Consider the following 19803-nt stretch of genomic DNA (forward strand, 5'->3'; position numbering starts at 1 on the left):
TGCATGCACAGTCAAGAAACAAGAGAGCAAGAAATATCTGTGTCATCTTTAGGGTTTTATCGATGTGAAAAGACACCATGACCAAGGTCTCTTGTAAAGGACAATATTTAATTGGGGCTGGCTTACAGGTTCAGAGGTTCAGTTCATTATCCTCAAGGTAGAAGCATGGTAGCCCAGGTAGGCATGGTGCAGGAGGAGCTGAGAATTCGATACCTTCATCTGAAGGCTGCTAAGAGAAGACTGAATCCCTCAGTCAACTAGGAGGAGGGTCTCCAAGCCCACCCAGACAGACATACTTCCTCCAACAAGGGCACACCTACACCAACAAGGCTACACCTCCTAACAGTGCCACTCCCTGGGACAAACATATTCAAACCACCACAGTTTGCTAGTGTTGGCTCACTTTCTACATTTCATATAGCCAAGGATGCCCTGTCAAGAGAAGAGTCTTGCCCTTGATCAAGGTGCATGTTCTCACATAAGTTAATAAAGACAATCTCTGTAGGTATGCCCTTAGGTCTATCTCTCAGGTGATTCTAGATTCTATTAAGTTGACAGTTATCACTACTAACCACCACAGGTGACCATTAAATAGTCAATCAATGACCGCTATGATATTAACTACCAGCTCCTGCAATTTGAATGGAGTAAACTAGCAAGTTTAGTTTGAATTGAGGGATTGGAAGGTGTTAGGTTTAAATCCTGGGACAAGTGGCTGAGGTACCTACTTAACATAGTAAAATAGGAACTTGTTTTCCAGGTTCTTCCTACAACCCCTCAGTCCGCACCTGTTAACAGAGCTCTCCTGGCTCGCATACCCCTCCACCTCTCCTAAACCCTCCAGCCCAAGGGGCTGAGATACTCTTCCTTGAATAATCCAACCATTTTGGTGACCTGCTTTCTTTTTTCCTTGGTCCTCCTGGCTGCTGTACCTGGTTCCTAACTCCCTTTCCATCTCCTTCTCCCCACATGACACAATTCTTATGTGGTTATGTCCACTCTGGACTCTCCCATTTATCCCTGCCTCTGGCCATGCTCTTTCCCACACACATCTCCCCCATCAGACGTGGGAACAGTCATGTTACTTTTCCTTTTTCTTTCTTTTATTAATTCAAAAGGCAGGGAGAGTAAGTTTTTGATGGGTAAGGACTAGGCAAGAAAAGTGACTCAAGGAGTTTTATGGCAAGGGGAATTTTACTATTGTGATATATTTCCCTGGATTTTGACTAGAGACCAATACATTCATAGATGGCGTAAAAGCATGCTAAGTTTATTTTTCACTATGATGAGTTAGAGGTTCCTATGCATCAAGGTAACTGGTTAACAGTTGTATAGATCGTAGGTCACTACATCTATAGCCCATCATATCAGCATTAGAGATATGCCTTTAGTATCACTTGCTATTTTCACCACTGTGACAAAGCACTTCTATAATGCAACTTGACAAAGGACTTGCTACTGATGCTCACTGATTGAGAAAAGGTTAGTCCATAATGATAGGGAAAGTATGGTAGAGTTCATGGCAGCGTGATGCCTGGAGCAGAATATGAGGCTACTTGTTTATGCCTCAGTGGATCAGAGAACTGAGAGTTTGGGCTAAGACTGTGATCTGGGCTAGTGCCACCCCTCAGGCGACCATTACCTCCAGCTAGGCCCTACATCTTAAAAGCTGTACAACTTAGGTTCACATCAGTTGGAGAACAAGTGTTAGAACACACAAGGCTATGTGGGGGCATTTTATGCTAAACCATTGCAGTGTGCATGAAGTGTCTATAGTTCACAAGTAAGGAAACAACCCAGAAGCCGAGCTGTAAGGATCAGGAGGAGATATGAAATTCCCAATGGCTGATGCAACAGGCAGCAGTGTCAAAGAACTCGGAGATACAAGGAGTGAACAATGCTCAGATAGCTTCAGGCTCAGTAAAAACTTTGTTTGCTCAAAATTTTTTTTGAGCAAATGCACATCGACCAAGAAGCAGCTTGCTGTGTGTTACAGAGCCAGCAAAGCAGGACAGAGTCACCAATTGTCACACTTTTTTTTTCTCTTTTTGACAAGGTTGGCCATGAAAAGCAAGAGCTTCACGAGTTAGGGAAGGTTTCTAGCATCAAATGAAATAAATCACTCTGCTCTTCGCTCTGCCAAACCTTAACTGTCAGAGTCTGTATATGTTCCCTCTTCTCAAACAAATGCCTCCACTGTTCCTCCAAGGATAGGCTCAGCGGTCCCTTGCTATCCATGTGATACCACCTTTACAAAAGAGACCTGTCACCTTACCACGTAGTGGATCTGAATGTTCACAGAAACAGAGGAGTTTGGAAAGGATCTGCCAAACAGCAGGAAGTCTCTTGGCTAGTTCACCGAAGTGGCTATCCTTGTGCCTGGCATACATCGGGTGCCCCTGACAGGAAGCAACAGTTTAAATAGACTTTTAAGCAGTATCTAGGAAAGTGCTCGAAGCCTGCTTCTATGGTGAAAGAGCAGAACTAAGTGCTGACTCAGGAGGAAGGAGTGTCTGTGGACAACAAGCTTTTCTTGCTTGAGAGGATAGCTAAACCTTCTTAGGAATCAGAGGCTGTGAACAGGAAAGAAGGGCCTGGAGCTCTGCTCTAACCACTAATTTGCTTTGTCACCCCCCTGCTCTCAGCTTAGGACCTGCCTTCTTATTTGTAAAGTGACTAATGATGCTTGTGAAAATGTGTGTCAGGGCCCTTGGTGTCTGTCATGGGGTACTGATTGAATGTGAGCTTTTGAAAACAGAACTACTGCTTCTAGGAAGCCACTCATATGGCATTCCTTGACCTTGGGGATATGGCCTGGGTGGATTTATTCTGTGATGATTTGTCAGCCCACGCACACACTGTATGTACTTCGGTGAAACATTTTCTTCACCAAATCTTCTTTAGAACAGTAAAGACTACTGGTTATGCATTTCCCAATGTCTTGTGGACTAGCTTTTCCTAGTATATATTAATTGATCCCGTCACCTGCAATTGTCCCCTCTTATCTTTTTTTTTTTTGAATTTTTATTTCAGAGAAATGCTGTTCTATCAATATTGAATAAAGAATTTACCCCGAATTTTATTGAATCTGCATTGTAGATGTCATCGTTGGCTTTATATGGAGGCTGGCTTCTGAGATTATGTGCTTGTGTAAAGGCTGCTCCTCTTTCTGCCTGTTGTGAGCTGGACAGGAATGTAGGAATCTTTGGTGGACACTAATCCACATACTTCTCTGTGATGTCCTAGTAATTAGAACTGAGATTTATTCTAATTTCTAACTATTGCATTCCTCTGAATTCAAATCAACAAATTCAAAATTAGGGCTCCCATAGTGTTTCAAGAAAGAAGAAAAGAGCTGCCTTGGGATCTGAGTGACCATCCTTGGCTGCCTGTTTGGACCTCTCTGTTCTCTTTTCACTAATGTGTGAAGACCTGAGTCCTGTTCACAGTCTAAAGCACATCTTTACCAGCATCCTCTTCTTGGCTGGTTACTTGTGTATGGCATTTACTTTGCATTCTTTCCTATCTCCCTTTTGTGTGTGCAGGGAAGAAGTATGGTGATTGATTTAGGCTGGACTATTTTCTTTCCCACCTTGCTACTGTTGTGTCACAAATGGTTAAGCCAGTTCAAAGTAGGACAGTTACTGCCTGAGGAAAGCTTCCCAACTCTGCTCTTAGGTTATTGATGGACTTCTTTCTACTCTGTGTTCCAAATCTTTTCTGCCAAATGTCCTCTGTCTAAAATGTCTCTGTGTAGGCTTATATCAACATCTACTTCTAGAGTTTATATTTAGGGGGGGGGGGTTGTAAAGGGAAGACTTGGAGAAATCTTCCTGGCACTTCCTCTGTGTTCCCTGTGTTTGAATTCAGTCCTCCATCCATATCTGCAGAGAAAGTTTCCTCTCAGAAATACAGAGTCAAGATCGGCACTATAATGGCTCCATTTGACTCAAGGATTTTATTTGTGTCCAGTCCAACATGACACCATTTATCCATTTTCACATCTTTCTGTCCAACCTAACAAACCCTTCCTTGACTGTGTGTTTATTGAATCTGCCAATGTCACTTACAGATTTCTCAATGTTACCCACCAATAACATTTCCCACCAAGCATAACCAGTTCACCAAGGATAGTGCTTGGAGTTGGCTGACATGCCACTTACACATACTGTATTACCTTTTCTCCTTGTCACACATCTTCTCATACCTCACACCTCTGTCTGCAATGTCTTCATCCTATCCTCTAATGTGTGGTTAGCTTTGAGGTGCCTTTCTCCACATATCTCTCCCCACCCACCAGCCAACCTCTCTTCTTTTCCACCATATATCATGGCTAACCTGCCACCACGGCTCAATTATCAAAGGCTGCCACATTTGTAGATATCGTTGCACCTCCACTAGTCCTCGATCTTCTGTAGATTGGAGTCAGCATGTAGCATGAGACTGTGTGTAGGAAAGGTTTATGGGTATGCTTTCACACTGTTAAATTCATAGGTGGTCCTTGAGCACTCAACTATGCCCTTCAGAGAGCAAACATTGCAGAGAAACAAGTAGACCAGGCACTCATCCATCAGCAAATCTATGTCCTGCCCATACCAACCACTGGACCATGAAGATGAGTGTAGCACATATACTGCTCTGGAGTTGCTTGTGGCTCATAAGTGAAAACAGGAAAAAGAATGGTAGTTCTAGAACAGAATATTGTGATCAATACCAAAGTGCTAATCCAGATTAAAAGAAAGGGTGGAAGTGCTTTTAAGGATGTGTAAGAAAAGTTTTGTCTAAGACAAATGCTCTTAACTCTACCAAATTTCCCTGACATAGTTTTGATGAACCCCCTAAGCATTAATGTTTTGTAAGATGCTCAGTGGACCTTTCAATTCTTTGCTACTTTTAAATGCATCAATAGATACTGATGTACTCACCCATCTCTGGCTGTGGCCTGGCCAATTGTTCTGCTCTCCATTTTTGGTGTCTCTAGCAGCTCAGGTCCATGTGGGTTTCCATCCTATGCAGAGGGAAGCCAGAGGACAGTGTCTCAGAATCCCCGTGATGGTCATCCAATTTGATGCCTGTCACCATACTCTTCTCTCTACTGTTGGCCTCATGGCATTTACACATCAGGAGAATCCTTTTGCTATCTCTGTGGGCTTATAACTATAAAATTCAGGAAGATCTTGTAAAGTCATTGAGCTGGAAAGAAATTTAAATATAATTTACTCTGTCGGCTTTCAAACTTGAGTGCCATTGTTCACTGACATGAAAGGGTAAGGAAAAAGTTCCACAAAAGATAAATGGATCTGTTTTCACTAAAATGGGTTTGGAGATTGGAAGCTTCATTCACCCTCCCTGCAGACACTTTCTGCAGTTTCCAGGTGCACAGTTCACATAGACCAAGTCTGGCCCCTCCTTTTGACCAGACAGCAGAAGTGAGGAAGTGGCTTACTTGGTCATGGTCACTGTGAATACAGCCTGTGTTCCCCAGTGGCTCTGTGTTCTTCCCCAGCCCCACCCCCACCAGCTGTTCTGAAATGAAGGCACTGGTGCAGAGCAGAGGGCTCATCTGACTCAGGAAGGGCTGGGAGAGATGACACCCTCCTTCAGCTCATCCTGCCCCAGGATTCAGCATCCTTGCTAGTGCGCTATCACTGATGCACAAAATGTGAACTTGTGGAGAATCATTTGCCAATATTCTTATCTCCACTGGCACAGAAGCGAGCTTGCTGGAGAGCCGCGAGGTGTTGAGTATTGTTGTGTATCCACCACACATCCCTCGGCTGCTTGCACAGAGACTCAGAAAGGCTGCACACATAAATTCACATAAATTACCTTTACAAAATGTCAAAATTAAAAGTGGATTTTTATTTTGGGGACATGCCTGGTGAATGTTAACCCCTTCGTGTAGGTAGCTGTGCCAACAGTGGGAAGTGCAGTCAACACCTTTGAGTGCAACATAGCACAGCAACTAACATTTTCTCTCTCCTACCACCTGCAGAGCAACCTGTGAAAAATGAATAGTTCTACTTAACAAGTTACAGACATTTCTAAGGTCTAAGTCTGACCACGAATATTCTTTGGGGTAGGATACTATTGTCCTAGAAGGCCTGTAGTTTGAATTTTATTGTCTATATTTTAACTTTTTAAAATTTAATCACTCACAGGTTCTCAAGAGACACATAATCATCTCAGGTTTAGGTTTTCTCATGTATTGCTCAAATTTAGGCACTACCCAGAATTCACGTACTGTGTTAATTCCATGTGTGTCAGTATTAAGGAGTGGGATCTTATGTAGGTAACTAGACTACGGGTTTTTGTCTCTTGCAGATCGTATGCCTAAAGAAAGTGCTGGAGCTAACTAGTCAGGTCCCTTCCCCATTTCTGTCCCTAATGCTGTGTTAGAACACTGCTGGGTCCCTCCTCAAAATGCAATACCCAATTTGTTCATCTTGGACTTCCTGCCTAGAAAAATGAGAGTAGTTTTCTTTGTTCTTAAGTTATCCAGCCTCGTGGACTTTGTTATAGCAGATTGAATGGATTAATACATGGTAGGAAATGTTGATAAGAGTTGGCACTGAGGAAGCCTGTCTTCCCAAGGCTTCCAGCGAAGAGCCTGGACTTTTCAGTATTAAATTCACACTAGATATTAAAGATACCCATGTCAAGGTTTTAAAAAAAATTGTATGTAACTTTATAAGGTGTCAGTAATGGGGAGATACAGTGAGCGAGAGTTTATGTGATTGTGCATGTTCACCAGGAAGAGAGCCCTGAAAGAGAGGTAAGGACCCTGAAAATAGACCTGCTCTGGCCATGAGCAAAGGCCCATTAGGAAGGAGCCCTGAGTTACCTGCTCTGGCCATGAGCAAAGGCCCATTTGGAAGGAGCCCTGAGTTACCTGCTCTGGCCATGAGCAAAGGCCCATTAGGAAAGAGTTCTGAGTTATACCTGTCTCTGGTTGATGTTAGACTTGTGTGTTTACATACAAAATGTTTTGTTGTCTATGTATTTATTTATTTGTTTGCTTATTTCAACCAACTCATAGGAGACAAAATTTTCCCAAGATCTTTTGTTATGTTTTTGACTCAAGTCCTGGCCAGGCAAATGTGGCTGGCTACTCCTTTTCAGCTAATCTGTTCTCAGAATAGGTTTTCATGCATGTCTCTGAGAAACAAATGTGTTCTGGGATCAACATCCTGCCTCTGCCTTGGATTTTAGAAGAGAAAGAAATGATTATGACAGATTGTGTAACTTCCATACACGAGAGAACCTCCAGAATGTAATGGAGTTTCTGGGGTAGAATAAGGAGAAAACACTCTGGGGATAACTTTTCTGACTCTGAAGGTTAAGATTGGAAAAAATGAGCAGCACATTTAATGGGAATGTGAACAGTGGGGTGTAGATTTGAGCCAGAGAAGCATATAATATCAGTGGGCCCAAGACCCTATTGCTTTTGAGGGCTTTGCCATTATAATAATATTGTTAATAAAAGTTATGAGTTGAGGCTGAAGAGATGGCTCAATGGTTAATTGCATTTAGAGGACCATGATGTGATCGCCAGTACCCACAAACAGATGTAACTCTAGTTCCAGGGGGTCTGATGCCCTCTTTTGGCCTTGGTGGGATCCTATGCACATGTGGTTTATATGTATTCAGGCAATGATACACACATGTGCATAAAATAAGAAAATAGTTAAATTTAAAAAATTATGAGCCTATAACTTCAAATATTTCAATTTTTTTAATTTTTTTCTCTTATGTATAGAAGGTTTTGGGTATGTTACACATTTTACTTTTTTTTCTGATATGACAAAAAAATTCAAAGCATTGTTTTTACCATAAAACATTATTTTTCTTTTGCTATTGAAAAGAACGCAAAACATGCTATAGGATCCTAAAAGCTCTCTGGACCCTGATTTGGGGAAATAAGGAAGGCTTTAGGGTACAGCAATAACTTACTATGGAGAAACTGCTGATGAGTCCTGTTTCATGGAGCTGTGTCTCCAATCCCATGGATGCCAGAGGGCCTCCATTTTGCCAAGGCCTTCATTTTGCCAATGCCTTTTTAAAGGACTCCTTCTCTATCTCCTCCCGATTTGTTCTTCTTCTTTGGTTGTGGAACCTCAGCCCTATACATGACAGGCAAGTTCTGAACTTTGGCTAAATGTTACTTATTATAGAATAGGAAAAAACAGAAAACTGGAGATCTGAAGATGAGGCTGTGGAAGACCAGAACCATGGAAGATGGGCTGTAGAAGATGGGCTGAGAAAGACCAGGCTGTGGAAGATGGGGTTGTGGAAGATGAGGAAAAGGAGAGCCATGGCTTCCTGTTGTGATCCTTCATCTCAGCAGTTCTGTGCCAGTGTTTACAAAATGAAAGAGTTGGAGCAGACAATAATCCTCTACTTACAATTTATGCCCTACATGTTCCTGAAATACTAGAAAAAGCCACAGAGGGATTATTGAAGTTTTGTATAGAGACAGTTATACTTAGACAGAGATATAGAAGTAACTTATCTGCATATCATATACATACATATGTACACACACACACACACATATATATATATATACATATGTATATATATGATATGCAGATAAGTTACATAAGTTATATATATACACACATATATATGTACACACACATATATATATATACATGTGTGTATATATATATATATATATATATATATATATGTGAAAATTAGCTCTAATTTTTTTCTAACAACTGAGAGATTCAGAACTTTTATTATCTAACCAAAAGAAAAGTAGCATGTTCTTTGGAAACTGCTTGGCATTTATTCCTATATATATACTTTAGTTACATATACAGCAGTAAAATTACTTAATCTTTAGAAATCTCTCCTAATCCCACTCCTTCAATGAATCTGAATCATCTTTTGGCAAAGGCCAATGGCTGCTTTACATTTTTCATTTGATTTTTTTTCTGGAGCCCATGTTCTCTGTTCTCATGCTGCTGCTCTACCTTCTGAGGTTTTAATTTTCGTGTCTGTAGGTAGATGCCTTTGACTATTAGGTGTTTAAGTAGTTCCACCCAGAATAAGCAAGCAATATTGTAAACCTTCCTTTCTTAGGTGAGATGTTCATTGTACAAATTCCCAGAATGAGAAGATTAATCAACAGTGGTTGCCACGTGTTGCTTTTTCTAAGCCGGGAGTGTTTACCTCTCTATAACATTGTGCTGCATCTACTAGAGCAGTAAAGGTTGAGATTAGTCTATTAGGACACATCACAGAATGATGATTCTATGCAGTTCTAAATGGCATTGCCATGCAGAATTTGCCCCGCAGAAGCAATGGGTCCTTTGACTTAGGCAGGATCTGGTAGTGGTGTTGATTTCTGTGTTCTTACTACTTCAGTGTATACAGTGTTGCTAAGCAGAAGGAGAGGGCACTTTCTATTGACTTGGTAGTAGTCAGGACTGAGGAACCAAATGGGATGCTTAGATAGAAGTCTGCCCTCTTCTACCTTGAGTGGTTAGGCTGTGGAAGAGTTTTATTCCTTGACCTTGGAGATATCCCCTGATGGTTGCTGAGCATTCCAATTCCACCCAAGAAGGCTGGCTGAGCTTCCAAGGTTTAAGGCTTTAAGAATGCAAATGGAGCTGAGAGACTCCTCAGTTCCTGGATCTCAGACAGAGAGCTCAGAGCGCTGCCTTCCCCAAGTGTTTCCAGAGAAGACAGCCTGGGGGAGAGGAAGTGGTGCTAATTAAATCCTCCCTCTGTTTTCCAGGCACAGGAGCCTTGAGCAGATGTCTGTTGTTAGTGTGTTCACAGAGTGCACACATACAGAAGCAGGCTTCCCTTCCCAGTGACACAAACCTTCCTTCATGAGAACTTTGGAAACGTGTCTCCTTCCAACACCCACTGAAAATGAGGTGCCAACCCTCGTGCATAGAGTACAGAACTGCTAGCAAGGCCAAAGGGTGCTTCTGTCTCTTGGTCTATCTGTCTCTCTCTGTCTCTGTCTCTCTGTCTTTCTGTCTCGGTCTGTCTTTTTCTGTCTGTCTGTTTCTCTCCGTTCCTCACCCCCTCTCTCCCTCCTTCCCTTTTTTTATCCCTTCCTCTCTTCTCCTTCCCTCCCTGCCTTCTTCCCTCTCTTCCCCTTTCTCCTGCCTCTCCATACCTTTTATTCTCTAAGGCCAATTTCAGTCTTTGTGTACCAGCCTTTAAAACATTATGTGAATAGTCAAAGAAGTCCTATGGTGGACAAGCTGGACCCCAAAGCATGTCCATAAGTCCTGTCAAGTATGCCTTAGGTGGTGCCCCCCTACTCTGTATCCTTAGAACGATGTGTAGGGAGTAAACAAGACTGTGACTGACTGCCGGGTTGGGGTTGGGAGGATCAGCCAAGACAAAACGGAATGGGAGCTGTGTAAGGCAATCCACAAATTTCACCAACTGTATTTTCCACTGAATTCAATCCCCTCAAGTGACATCCACAGTTGCCAAAGATGGTTCTGTTTACTCCTACCACCCTGACATAACTGCCAAAGCATCATCTTATGCCAAAGTAGTTGGATTTAGGCAATGCACGTGTATTACTTTAGGTGGAGAGATGTGAACAAAGTCGATTTACCTCCAATAGGGCACAGACAGCTGACCAAATAAACGATTCAGTGCAAGTCTACCACTTTAGTGAAGTTTATTGGGATGATTGCCTACAGTAGCAGAGGCCAGGTTTTACTTAACAGGAGCATAGTTGACTCAAAGGCAGCTGCATCATCAAAGCCCACCCTAGCAGGAAAGTGCCTTCCTGAGCTCTCTGCAGAACTTGAAAGTTGCTTGGCTGACTGGAAGGGTCCCCTCCCCCAGCAGTTGTTCCTGCTTATAAAACCTTGGCTAGGAGCCTTGTGACTCCTATAACTTTCTGAGCTTCCTCAGCCTTGGCTGTGTGAGCTTCTCTCCTTCCTCCCACAGACAATATTTCAATTAGGAGGAAAGGGCTCTCTACAACACTGTGTGATCATGCTATTTTTACCTCTCTTGAATGTTCTGGTTTGTCTCAATTTTAAAGGGTGAAAATATGCTGGCAAACTAGGCTTCCCCCACCCCACTTTCTGGCATTTCACAGGAGCTGAGGAAATGGAATTAAAGCTGCTTTTTAGTTGATTAAGAAGATAGAGACAGCTCTGAGACTAAGACGTCACTCCTAATGGTGAACCTAGGCATAAAGCCTGCTTCCAGGACCCATTAGTAACTGGCCTCCTGTAGGGATGATTGGATGATTGGACGGGGTTCCTAGGCATAGGCAAATGTCCCCATGTGGCTTTCTTACTTTGCTAGAAAACAGATCACTAGATTGAGCAGGCAGACTTTTTACAGGCCTGGATGTGCCTTCTATTTTGGCTTTATAAACAAAGCAAAGCAAAACAAATAAGACACTTCACAAAAAGAAATCAAGTTGTTTTTATTCAAATGCTGGATGATTACTTTGTTAGCCCTCAGGGACACAGAAATTGAATTGAGAGAGGTACTCACAACATCATTATGAAGATAGAACTACTTTTAACATTTTATTTTATTTTTTCAGTTTCAAATAGTGGCCATTCGTATACATATACACACAGGAAAATACATGTGTAAAATTTCCTTTTTTCTCTATGGATGATTTTAAGACAACTGAGTAACATAATTCATGTGTAATAACTTACTTTTTCCATAAAAGTAAAAATACATTTTGTACATCTTTCTATAATAAAGTATACATTCATATGTTAAGAGCTACACTGTATTTGACATTCATTTCATTTGTCCAATGAAGAATCTTTGTTTTATTTAAATTATTTTATATTAAATGCAAGATTGTGTGAATGCTTAATATTATTATTTATTATATATAGTGTTTCTCTACTAGACATAATGGTGTTATCAAAGAACTTATACAATGCAATACAAGGTTATAAGTATGCGTATGTGTCTTTGGGCATTTTTCTGAACCGTTTCCTTAAAATAAAATGTTAGAATTGGAACATTTGATTTTGAAAATATTACAGTTCCAGGTGGCTTATATCCTATTAGTCAGTGTTCTGATGCTGTGAAGAGACATCATGGCCATAACAACTCTTATAAGAGGAAGCATTTAATTGGAGTTTAGCTTACAGCCTCAGAGATCTAGTTCCTTCTCATCATGGTAGACAGCATGGGAGCACACAGATACATACGGTGCTGGGGAAGTAGCTGAGGGTTCTACATCATATCCATAGGCACAATGAAGAGAGAGGCACCTGACCTAGCTTGGATTTCTCAAACATCAAAGCCCAGCCCCCAATGACCCTTCCTCCCATAAAGCCACACCTACTCCAACAAAGTCACATCTCCTAATCCTTCTCAGGTTATGTTACTCCCTGGTGGCCAAGCATTCAAAACTATGAGCCATCCTTACTCAAGCCACACACATTCTCATACCAATCCCTGGAGCTGATCAGGAGATACATTCTCATTGCTTTTCCCTCTTAATCACAAACCAGGTAGGTAGAGTTTTAGACAAGAATGCCAGGAAATCACAAAGATGAATTACCTGCCAGTAATTTCATGCTACATTCAGTTTATGTTCAGTATTAAAGTTGAGGAAATGGAGTGATTCACAGCCTCATTTTCTCAGTCCTGAAAGTCTCTACTTCTCTCCCCTGGCAGAGGCCCTACATTTAGATGATGGTGCTACTGCATTCTCCATTGGTGTCTCTGTCCAATTAAAATATGACTGTTTCCAAATAGGGAAGATCTTTTGCTCCTTGCAACCTGTTTTTCCATAGCCAGGATATGGGTGACATGCTTTATCATTTAATGAAAAGACTATTTCATTGTTTTTAGGCTCAAAAAATGTCAACAATTGGGAGCTTTGAAGGATTCCAGCCAGTGTCTCTGAAGCAAGAGGAAGAGGACCAACCTTCCAAGAATGACCACTTGTCCACCAAGGAGGGGAATTTGGGCAAGGACCCAGGACCAAGGAGGATTTCAAGACAGCAGAGTATGACTAAAGCGACATTGTACCCCAATCCTTATCATCAGCCCTATGTTTCACGGAAGTACTTTGTTACACGGGTAAAATCAAGATTTCAAATCTATTCAAAATATCTTTTGAAATCTTACCACCCTCTCTGTACTGCATTTTGCCAAGGGTTACATGTCTTATAAATCTCTTTTCATAGTCACCATGATCCTCATGTAGTTGTCCTTTTTTCCATTGTATGGATGAAGGTTGTAAACTTCGGACAAACCAGACCTAACAACTTTTATCTCTCAGACAGCATCTGAAAGATACAATTTCTGTGGCCTTTATATGTTTTGGCTTTACTCCTGCAGGGATGCAAAATCTGGCCAAAGAGGTATTAATGCTTACTATCTAGAGAACATGTAATATAGTAGCTAGAAGATAAAGCTATGAACTCATTGTTTTAGAAAGACATAGATATAAGTGCTGATGGGGCTGAGCTGAATCTCAGGATGGATGCTGGATGCTGGTTTCACCACGGAAGCAAAGGTTTGAAACTAAACTCTGTCTGCAGTTGCAGTGTGGGGCTCAGAGTTCTTACCTGAGCATTGGAAAAGTAAATGGGCAAGGCTTGTATACAGACGTAAAAGGCTACAATAATACATTTCTAGCATTTGGATCTAGTGGAAAGTACTTCATGGATTTATTACTTCTTTGCTCATTGTTTTTTATACTTACTGATCTTTTGCAGGCCTCCAAAGTTCTTATTAACACAAGAGCTATAATCTATTGGAGGAAAAAGACAAGAATGTGAACCATGACAACACAATTTTCATGCATATATGGGCACCTTTTTGTTGAAAAACAAACTTCTCTTTCTGTGTGTCTCTGTCTCTGTCTCTCCTTGTTTCTTTCATGTGTGGGAGTGTTTTTGTGTATCAGGAAAGAGAAAACATTTGGAAGTTGATTCTCACCTTCCACTTTATTGAGACAGGAACTTTCTTGTGGGGTTTTCGTCTACTATGGTGCATACTCCAGACTAGCTAGCTTGAAAGCTTCTGGCCAATTTTCTCATCTCTACATCCCACCTCACAACAAGAGTGCTGGAGTTCTACATGTGCCCCACAGTATTGAGATTTTTGTGTGTGTGTGTGTGTGTGTGTGTGTGTGTGTGTTTGTGTGTGGTATGTGTGTGGGGGAGTTCTGTAGATCATGCTAAGGTTCTCTGATTTATGTTCCACATTTATCTTCATCTTTCTGGCCCTTCAAAATATCTTTTCCAGCTCAATATCATAAATAAGCGGAAGTTAAGAATTTGAGACGATTTACAACTCTGAGAGTATCCTGGTTTAGTGACTTTAAATATATACTTTCATTTAAGAAAAAGTTCAAACTAAAGCAACTGAATGTGTGAGTGTGTATGCATATGTGTGTGTTTAAACATCACGTAGACTCCTATGTGCAAGGCACTTTGGTAGGTGCTATGTTATCTGTGTTTGTGTGAGTGTTTTTGCATATGTCAAGCATATGGTCTGTTTTCCAAAATATGTGAACTTTATTGAATATGCAAAGTTAAGTGGAGATGGAACTGCAAAAGGAAATGTAAGCACCCTTTGGAGTTTTAAGATCTAGATATGGATGAAGTCATGGTTTGATGGAGATGTACGAGGCTGTGGTTCAGAATAAGGGCCTGGTGATTGGACCTGGTCCAGCTATGAACGCAGGATCAACAGTCTATGTACAGCTCTTTGCTTTGCTTCTGATGGCAGTCCTGAAGGTGGCCGAGGTTGACCAGTTGTCTATCAACAGTAGGAACAGGGAACACCATTGTGAAAAAACTGAAAGTGTTCCTCTTGACAAGTAGAACTCATGAGGAAAAACTCCCCTCTACCACCAACCTCTATCACCATAATCTTAATGGCAAGTCACTTTTAGAAGCTAATGCCTTTTCCAATGAACTGGGGATAGGATTATCTTAAGGATGAAGACACTGCAATGAAAGGAGATGTTGGTATTTATGCTGCCCTTTAACTGCTGTAGTGCATAGTGAGTTGAATTGATCTTCAGCAAGAAAAACAATTGGTTTCATGTTTGTCTTTTGAAATTAATTTCTCTGTGCCTAACTCCCATTTGGAAACATACAGGGGAAGCTAAACCATATAGTTCCTGCTTAGATGAACTGGCACAGTCCCAAAGCTATTACATGTGTCATTAGATATTTACAGCTTCTCTTTAAGAACCATGGCTCTGTACAACACAGTGAAGCAGGCAGGAGAGACCATACTATCTTTGTCGTAGGAGTAAGCACACAGGAGACTAGAGAGATTGCTTCATAGTTAAAAGCACTTATTGCTTTTGCAGAAGATCCAGAGTTGCTTCCCAACACCCACAAGGTGGCTCATAGCCACCTGCAACTACAGTTCCGGGGGATCAGACATCTTCTTTCAGCTTCCACAGGTAGCAAGCACTCACATGGTATATTTACATGTAGGCAAAATGCTCATAAATGTGAGATCTAAATAAGCATTTCTTTTTAAAGTGAACAAATTTCAAGCGAGTGAGGTCACCTGAGCCACATAGTTCAGCTAGGTGGTGCACATCCACTGCTCTTCATAGATAAAAGGTACAATTTGTATAAATCTTTACATGATGGTATCCTCTTCATCAGACCTATAGAAAACAAGCCCAAGGTCTCAAGAGCTTCTGAGGACAACTGTCTTAAACAGGACTAAGTCACTGTGGAGATGCTTTGTGGCCTGTGAGGGTGAAGGACTCTCTGCTCCCTTTCAAGCAATAAACAGAGTGCAGAAGGTTGTGTAAATATGAGTGTGCAGTAAGTGTGCACGAACGTGTGGGAGAACATGAAGATGCAGTTGTGACAAAATGATCCATTTCCTCCCAGTGCTGATTAGTTTATTATAGTAGCACCCAAGTAAATACTTAAATTGGTCCTGGCAGCTGCACCTTCCTTGATACCCTACTCCCGGTGTTCTGGGTTCCCAAATAAAGGACACACACACACACAGCTTTTATATTTTGATATGCCTTAATCAGCTTAGTGACTGGGCCACTTCCTAACCACCACCTGGCTAATTGACCTTCTCCAATATTCCCGAGGTACTACTTACTAAATCCTATATTCCATCTTAGCTGCCCTGGGCCCATGGTGCAGCTCTCTTGGGCCACTATACCTTGGCTCCTACATGATCTCTATAATCTCTGTCCTGAACCTCCTCGGGTGTGGCACCTTTCCTCTATTTCTCCAACATGGCCGATTTCTTTCTCCTTTCTCCTCTTCCTTCTTGGTTCCAAGCCCATGAAAATCCTAAGTTCCCACCTCTATCTGTACTGCCCAGTCATTGGCTGCCAGCATCTTTATTTACCTATCAGAACCAATTTGGGGCAGGGTTCCTCAGTATCTTACATGCAGGGACCCAAATTAAAATAATACAAGCAGCCACAATTTATAAGTTTCTTAATTTATTCTTTTGTAATTTCATACACAAGTACAATGAATATTTAGATTATATCAACTCTCGGACTCTCCCTCCAAATCCTCCAAGACCCCTATATATACCCCATAACATGTCATGGCCTCTTTCTCCTCCTCTCCTTCTTTTTCTCCTCCTCCATTTTCTTCTATTTTTATAACCCACTGAGTTTGGTTAATGCTGCCTGTATATATAGAGAGAGTAACATACAAAGGGACATGGGCAACCATGGGCCACATTGCTGAAGAAGACTCTCCCTCTTATAACAGCCAGAAACTGCCAATAACTCCTCAGCTAGGGACTGGGCTTTGAGAGCACTGAGCTATTGATTGCCTTGATCCAATGCAAAATAATGTCCCATGACCAAAGTGTACAATGCCTTTAGCAATAAATAGTCTTACCATCAATTTCTGGTGTGTGACCAAGAATAATGGCGACAACTCATGTTGTTTTGTGGATTTCAGGGAAACACCTAACCAAAAGTTCAGTGGGAAGTAATCCACACTTAGCACAGATATTTTTGTTTGATTACCCTATATACTGTGGAATGAACATTATCCCACAAACATTTTTAAAACTACATGAGAGAATGTATGCATATGTGCATCTCAATTTCTTCACCTGAAAAGTATAAATAAAACACCAGTTTTGCATTGAGCCTTAAAAGAGCTAACTTTGTCAATATTCATGGAGTGTATGACACATCTATAAACATTTCGAACATTGTTACTTTCAGTACTTCCTCTTTCTTATTTTTGCTTACATTCACAATTCTTAAAATAGTCATAAAAATGGCAGCAAGGTGCCTATGAACTCACCATGATCTCTAGGGTGAGATATAACTGTTGACAGAAGGGTCCGTGGCAGTAAAGAGGAGGCTAGTTGACTTTCTCAAGGAATAATTAAGTAAGATCACAACACTTGAAGTTTCAGATGTGTGAGAGTCATTGTAACGTGATGACTTCTTAGATCTGAAGTGAGATCTCAGATGTCATGGTCCAGCTGGCGAACAAATTGGATTCTGCATTTCTGTAAGTGTTCTGCCAATACTGATGTGTGCTTGCTGCTCGAGTTACTCTTTCTTGGTAACACAATAGTGAGTGAGATTTGACTTTTCCCAAGAGTGTACAAAACAGAAAAGCTAGGGCTAGAACTAGTTTCCTAGTTACCTATTTATAGTACTATGACTTCATGCCATAATCACCCACAAATCAGCATATCCCAGGCTAAGAATTTCAAGTCTTGCAAATTACGAAGAGCACTGAGGGAGTAAGTGGAAGAATTTGTTGCTGAAGGGTTTTATTGGAAGAATTTAAGATTATCACCCAAGAAGTAGTTTGTTGATAAAAAATTAGAGAATGTAGATATACAACATAAAAGTCACTGTAATATCACAGTTCAATATTAACTAAAAAGTGAACTACATGGGCCCTTACACACTTGTGCATGCATTTCTGTTTTGTTTTTCATATATAAAATTTCTGTATGCAATTAGAATTTCTATGCTAAATGTTGTTTCACATGGCTACACTATTTCGTGACATCATTTTTTATTAGCACCACAGCATCTCACCAAGAGGATCTGTACTACAATGTGTTTAACTTTAGCTAGATATTGAGAATATTTTCTGTTTATATCACTGATCTGGAAATGAAAGGTATTCATTGGTTTTCTGTGATAACATAGCACAGATTTTCAGGTGCCAGGAATTGATACTCAAGGACACCAGGGGAAGAATAATCCAATGCTATGAGTTTCAAGAGGGATTTTCAAAGAAAGTATTGGCATGGAATTAGGAAATCTTGACAAATAAGCGAAAATTTTAGCATCATAATATCAGATATTATATCACATACCAAAGCACCAGGTCATAAAATAAGTTATTGACCTCTTAAACTGCCTTTGTGGTTTGCTGATCATTACCATTATCTATAAAACTAGGCCTTTCTGACATAGTTTAGGAGAATTTTTCTCAGAGAAAGTGAAATCTGAGAAATAGTCAACTTCCTAAGGTCCCTGAAGGAAATGTTACTTGTCCATGGTTAATCGGCATCCCTAGGATCATGCCAGGGCTGGGAAGTATGCCTGCAATGCAGGAGTCCTGATATTGCCACTGTACAACTTGTCACCTTGGGATCTGAATAAGAGGTCACCCCAATGAAAATCCAAAACACTTGCTCTCCATCCATTTGCAACTCTTTTCTCTTGTTTTAGTGTATCTGCTATTATTGCTTAGACATATCTAAAAAGGGCCTCATGCCTTCTCTGAACAAAAGTATCCCTCAAGGCTAATAACTTGAGGTATATTATGATAATCATCTTAGTTATGGAGACTGATGTTCAAAAGCAACTTTTTATGAAAAGAACAATGCTTAGCCCACATGGAGAAAGATATTTTTAAACTCCCTGTAGGGCTCTGTATTTGCAGATACCTTATCAGAAAGTTGAAAGCTATTCGAGATGGAGAATTATCTCTAAATTTATACTAGAGAATGTAAATTACATACAAACTAATGGGACTAAAACTATTTGATCTTTTAATATTTAATTAATGGTTCCCCATGGCCTTTTTATAGCCTGTGTTCTATTGTGAGCAGCGAGACTTTAATAAGCAGGTTCAGGACTTCCCATTGTGTAGTGAGATGTCATTGCTTCCATGACACTAATTTGCCTTTCATACTCTCTCCCTTTTCCTCTTCTCCTGCTAGAGGGTTCCTAGTGACTTGGCCTCACATTAGGAACAAATACATTTATTAGTTTTATTGTTATTGCCTGTGTGAGCTTCCATTTAGTTTAGAAAATAAACATCTCACTGGGCAAGAGGTTGTTCAGCTTCCATTGTATTGAAACTCCTTGAGGACTGTCATAAAGATGATTTATTCTTTTGTGAGAGCAGAACCACGGGAGTGCTGTGATGAGGTGAAATTTCATCATTTTTTTTCAAGGAAATAAAAATGTGCTTGGCCTTTACACATTATGGCTGATTTCAAGCTAATTTTATTATTAATGTGTGCATTGCAAAATGGTTTCTATCTAGCCATCATAGTAGCTACAGAAGAAGCACGAGAGCCAGAGTCTCTAAGAGTAGTCCTTCCTGAACAGCTGCTGCTTTGTGCGAGGATAGGGAGCTTATTGCATGGAAACTCTTGACAAAGTCAAGGGTATTGTTTGAGTCAGCATTGGCTGAGACGTGTTTAGATCATGGAAATACAAGGGAACGAATAGGCATGTCTGGAATTTCCCAAGAGGGTTTGCTTTGCCTGGAACTACTCAGGGATAAAATGAAAGAGACAGTAGAGTCACTTTGTTGTGTGAGATGATGCACTTGATCATAGTTTCCTGTCTGTCTTAGAATGCATTCT

The 19803-nt window shown here is 40.8% G+C and overlaps 1 protein-coding gene across 4 annotated transcripts in view; it reads left to right on the plus strand.

Annotated features, from left to right (window-relative positions):
* The window catches only part of Tprg1 (tumor protein p63 regulated 1), a 142553-nt gene that overhangs the window by 25670 nt on the left and 97080 nt on the right, over window positions 1-19803 (plus strand). For 2 of the 4 annotated variants that reach the window (XM_031363546.1, XM_031363544.1), the window contains exon 2: window positions 12829-12985. In XM_031363546.1, coding sequence (XP_031219406.1) covers window positions 12914-12985 — 72 coding nt within the window. In that variant the 5' untranslated portion in view covers window positions 12829-12913. Of the gene's footprint in view, window positions 1-12828; window positions 13060-19803 lie in introns of all 4 variants that reach the window. The other 2 variants (XM_031363542.1, XM_031363543.1) reach the window with 1 other exon arrangement.

Source organism: Mastomys coucha, unplaced genomic scaffold, assembly GCF_008632895.1.
Source record: "Mastomys coucha isolate ucsf_1 unplaced genomic scaffold, UCSF_Mcou_1 pScaffold12, whole genome shotgun sequence".
Lineage (NCBI taxonomy): Eukaryota > Metazoa > Chordata > Mammalia > Rodentia > Muridae > Mastomys > Mastomys coucha.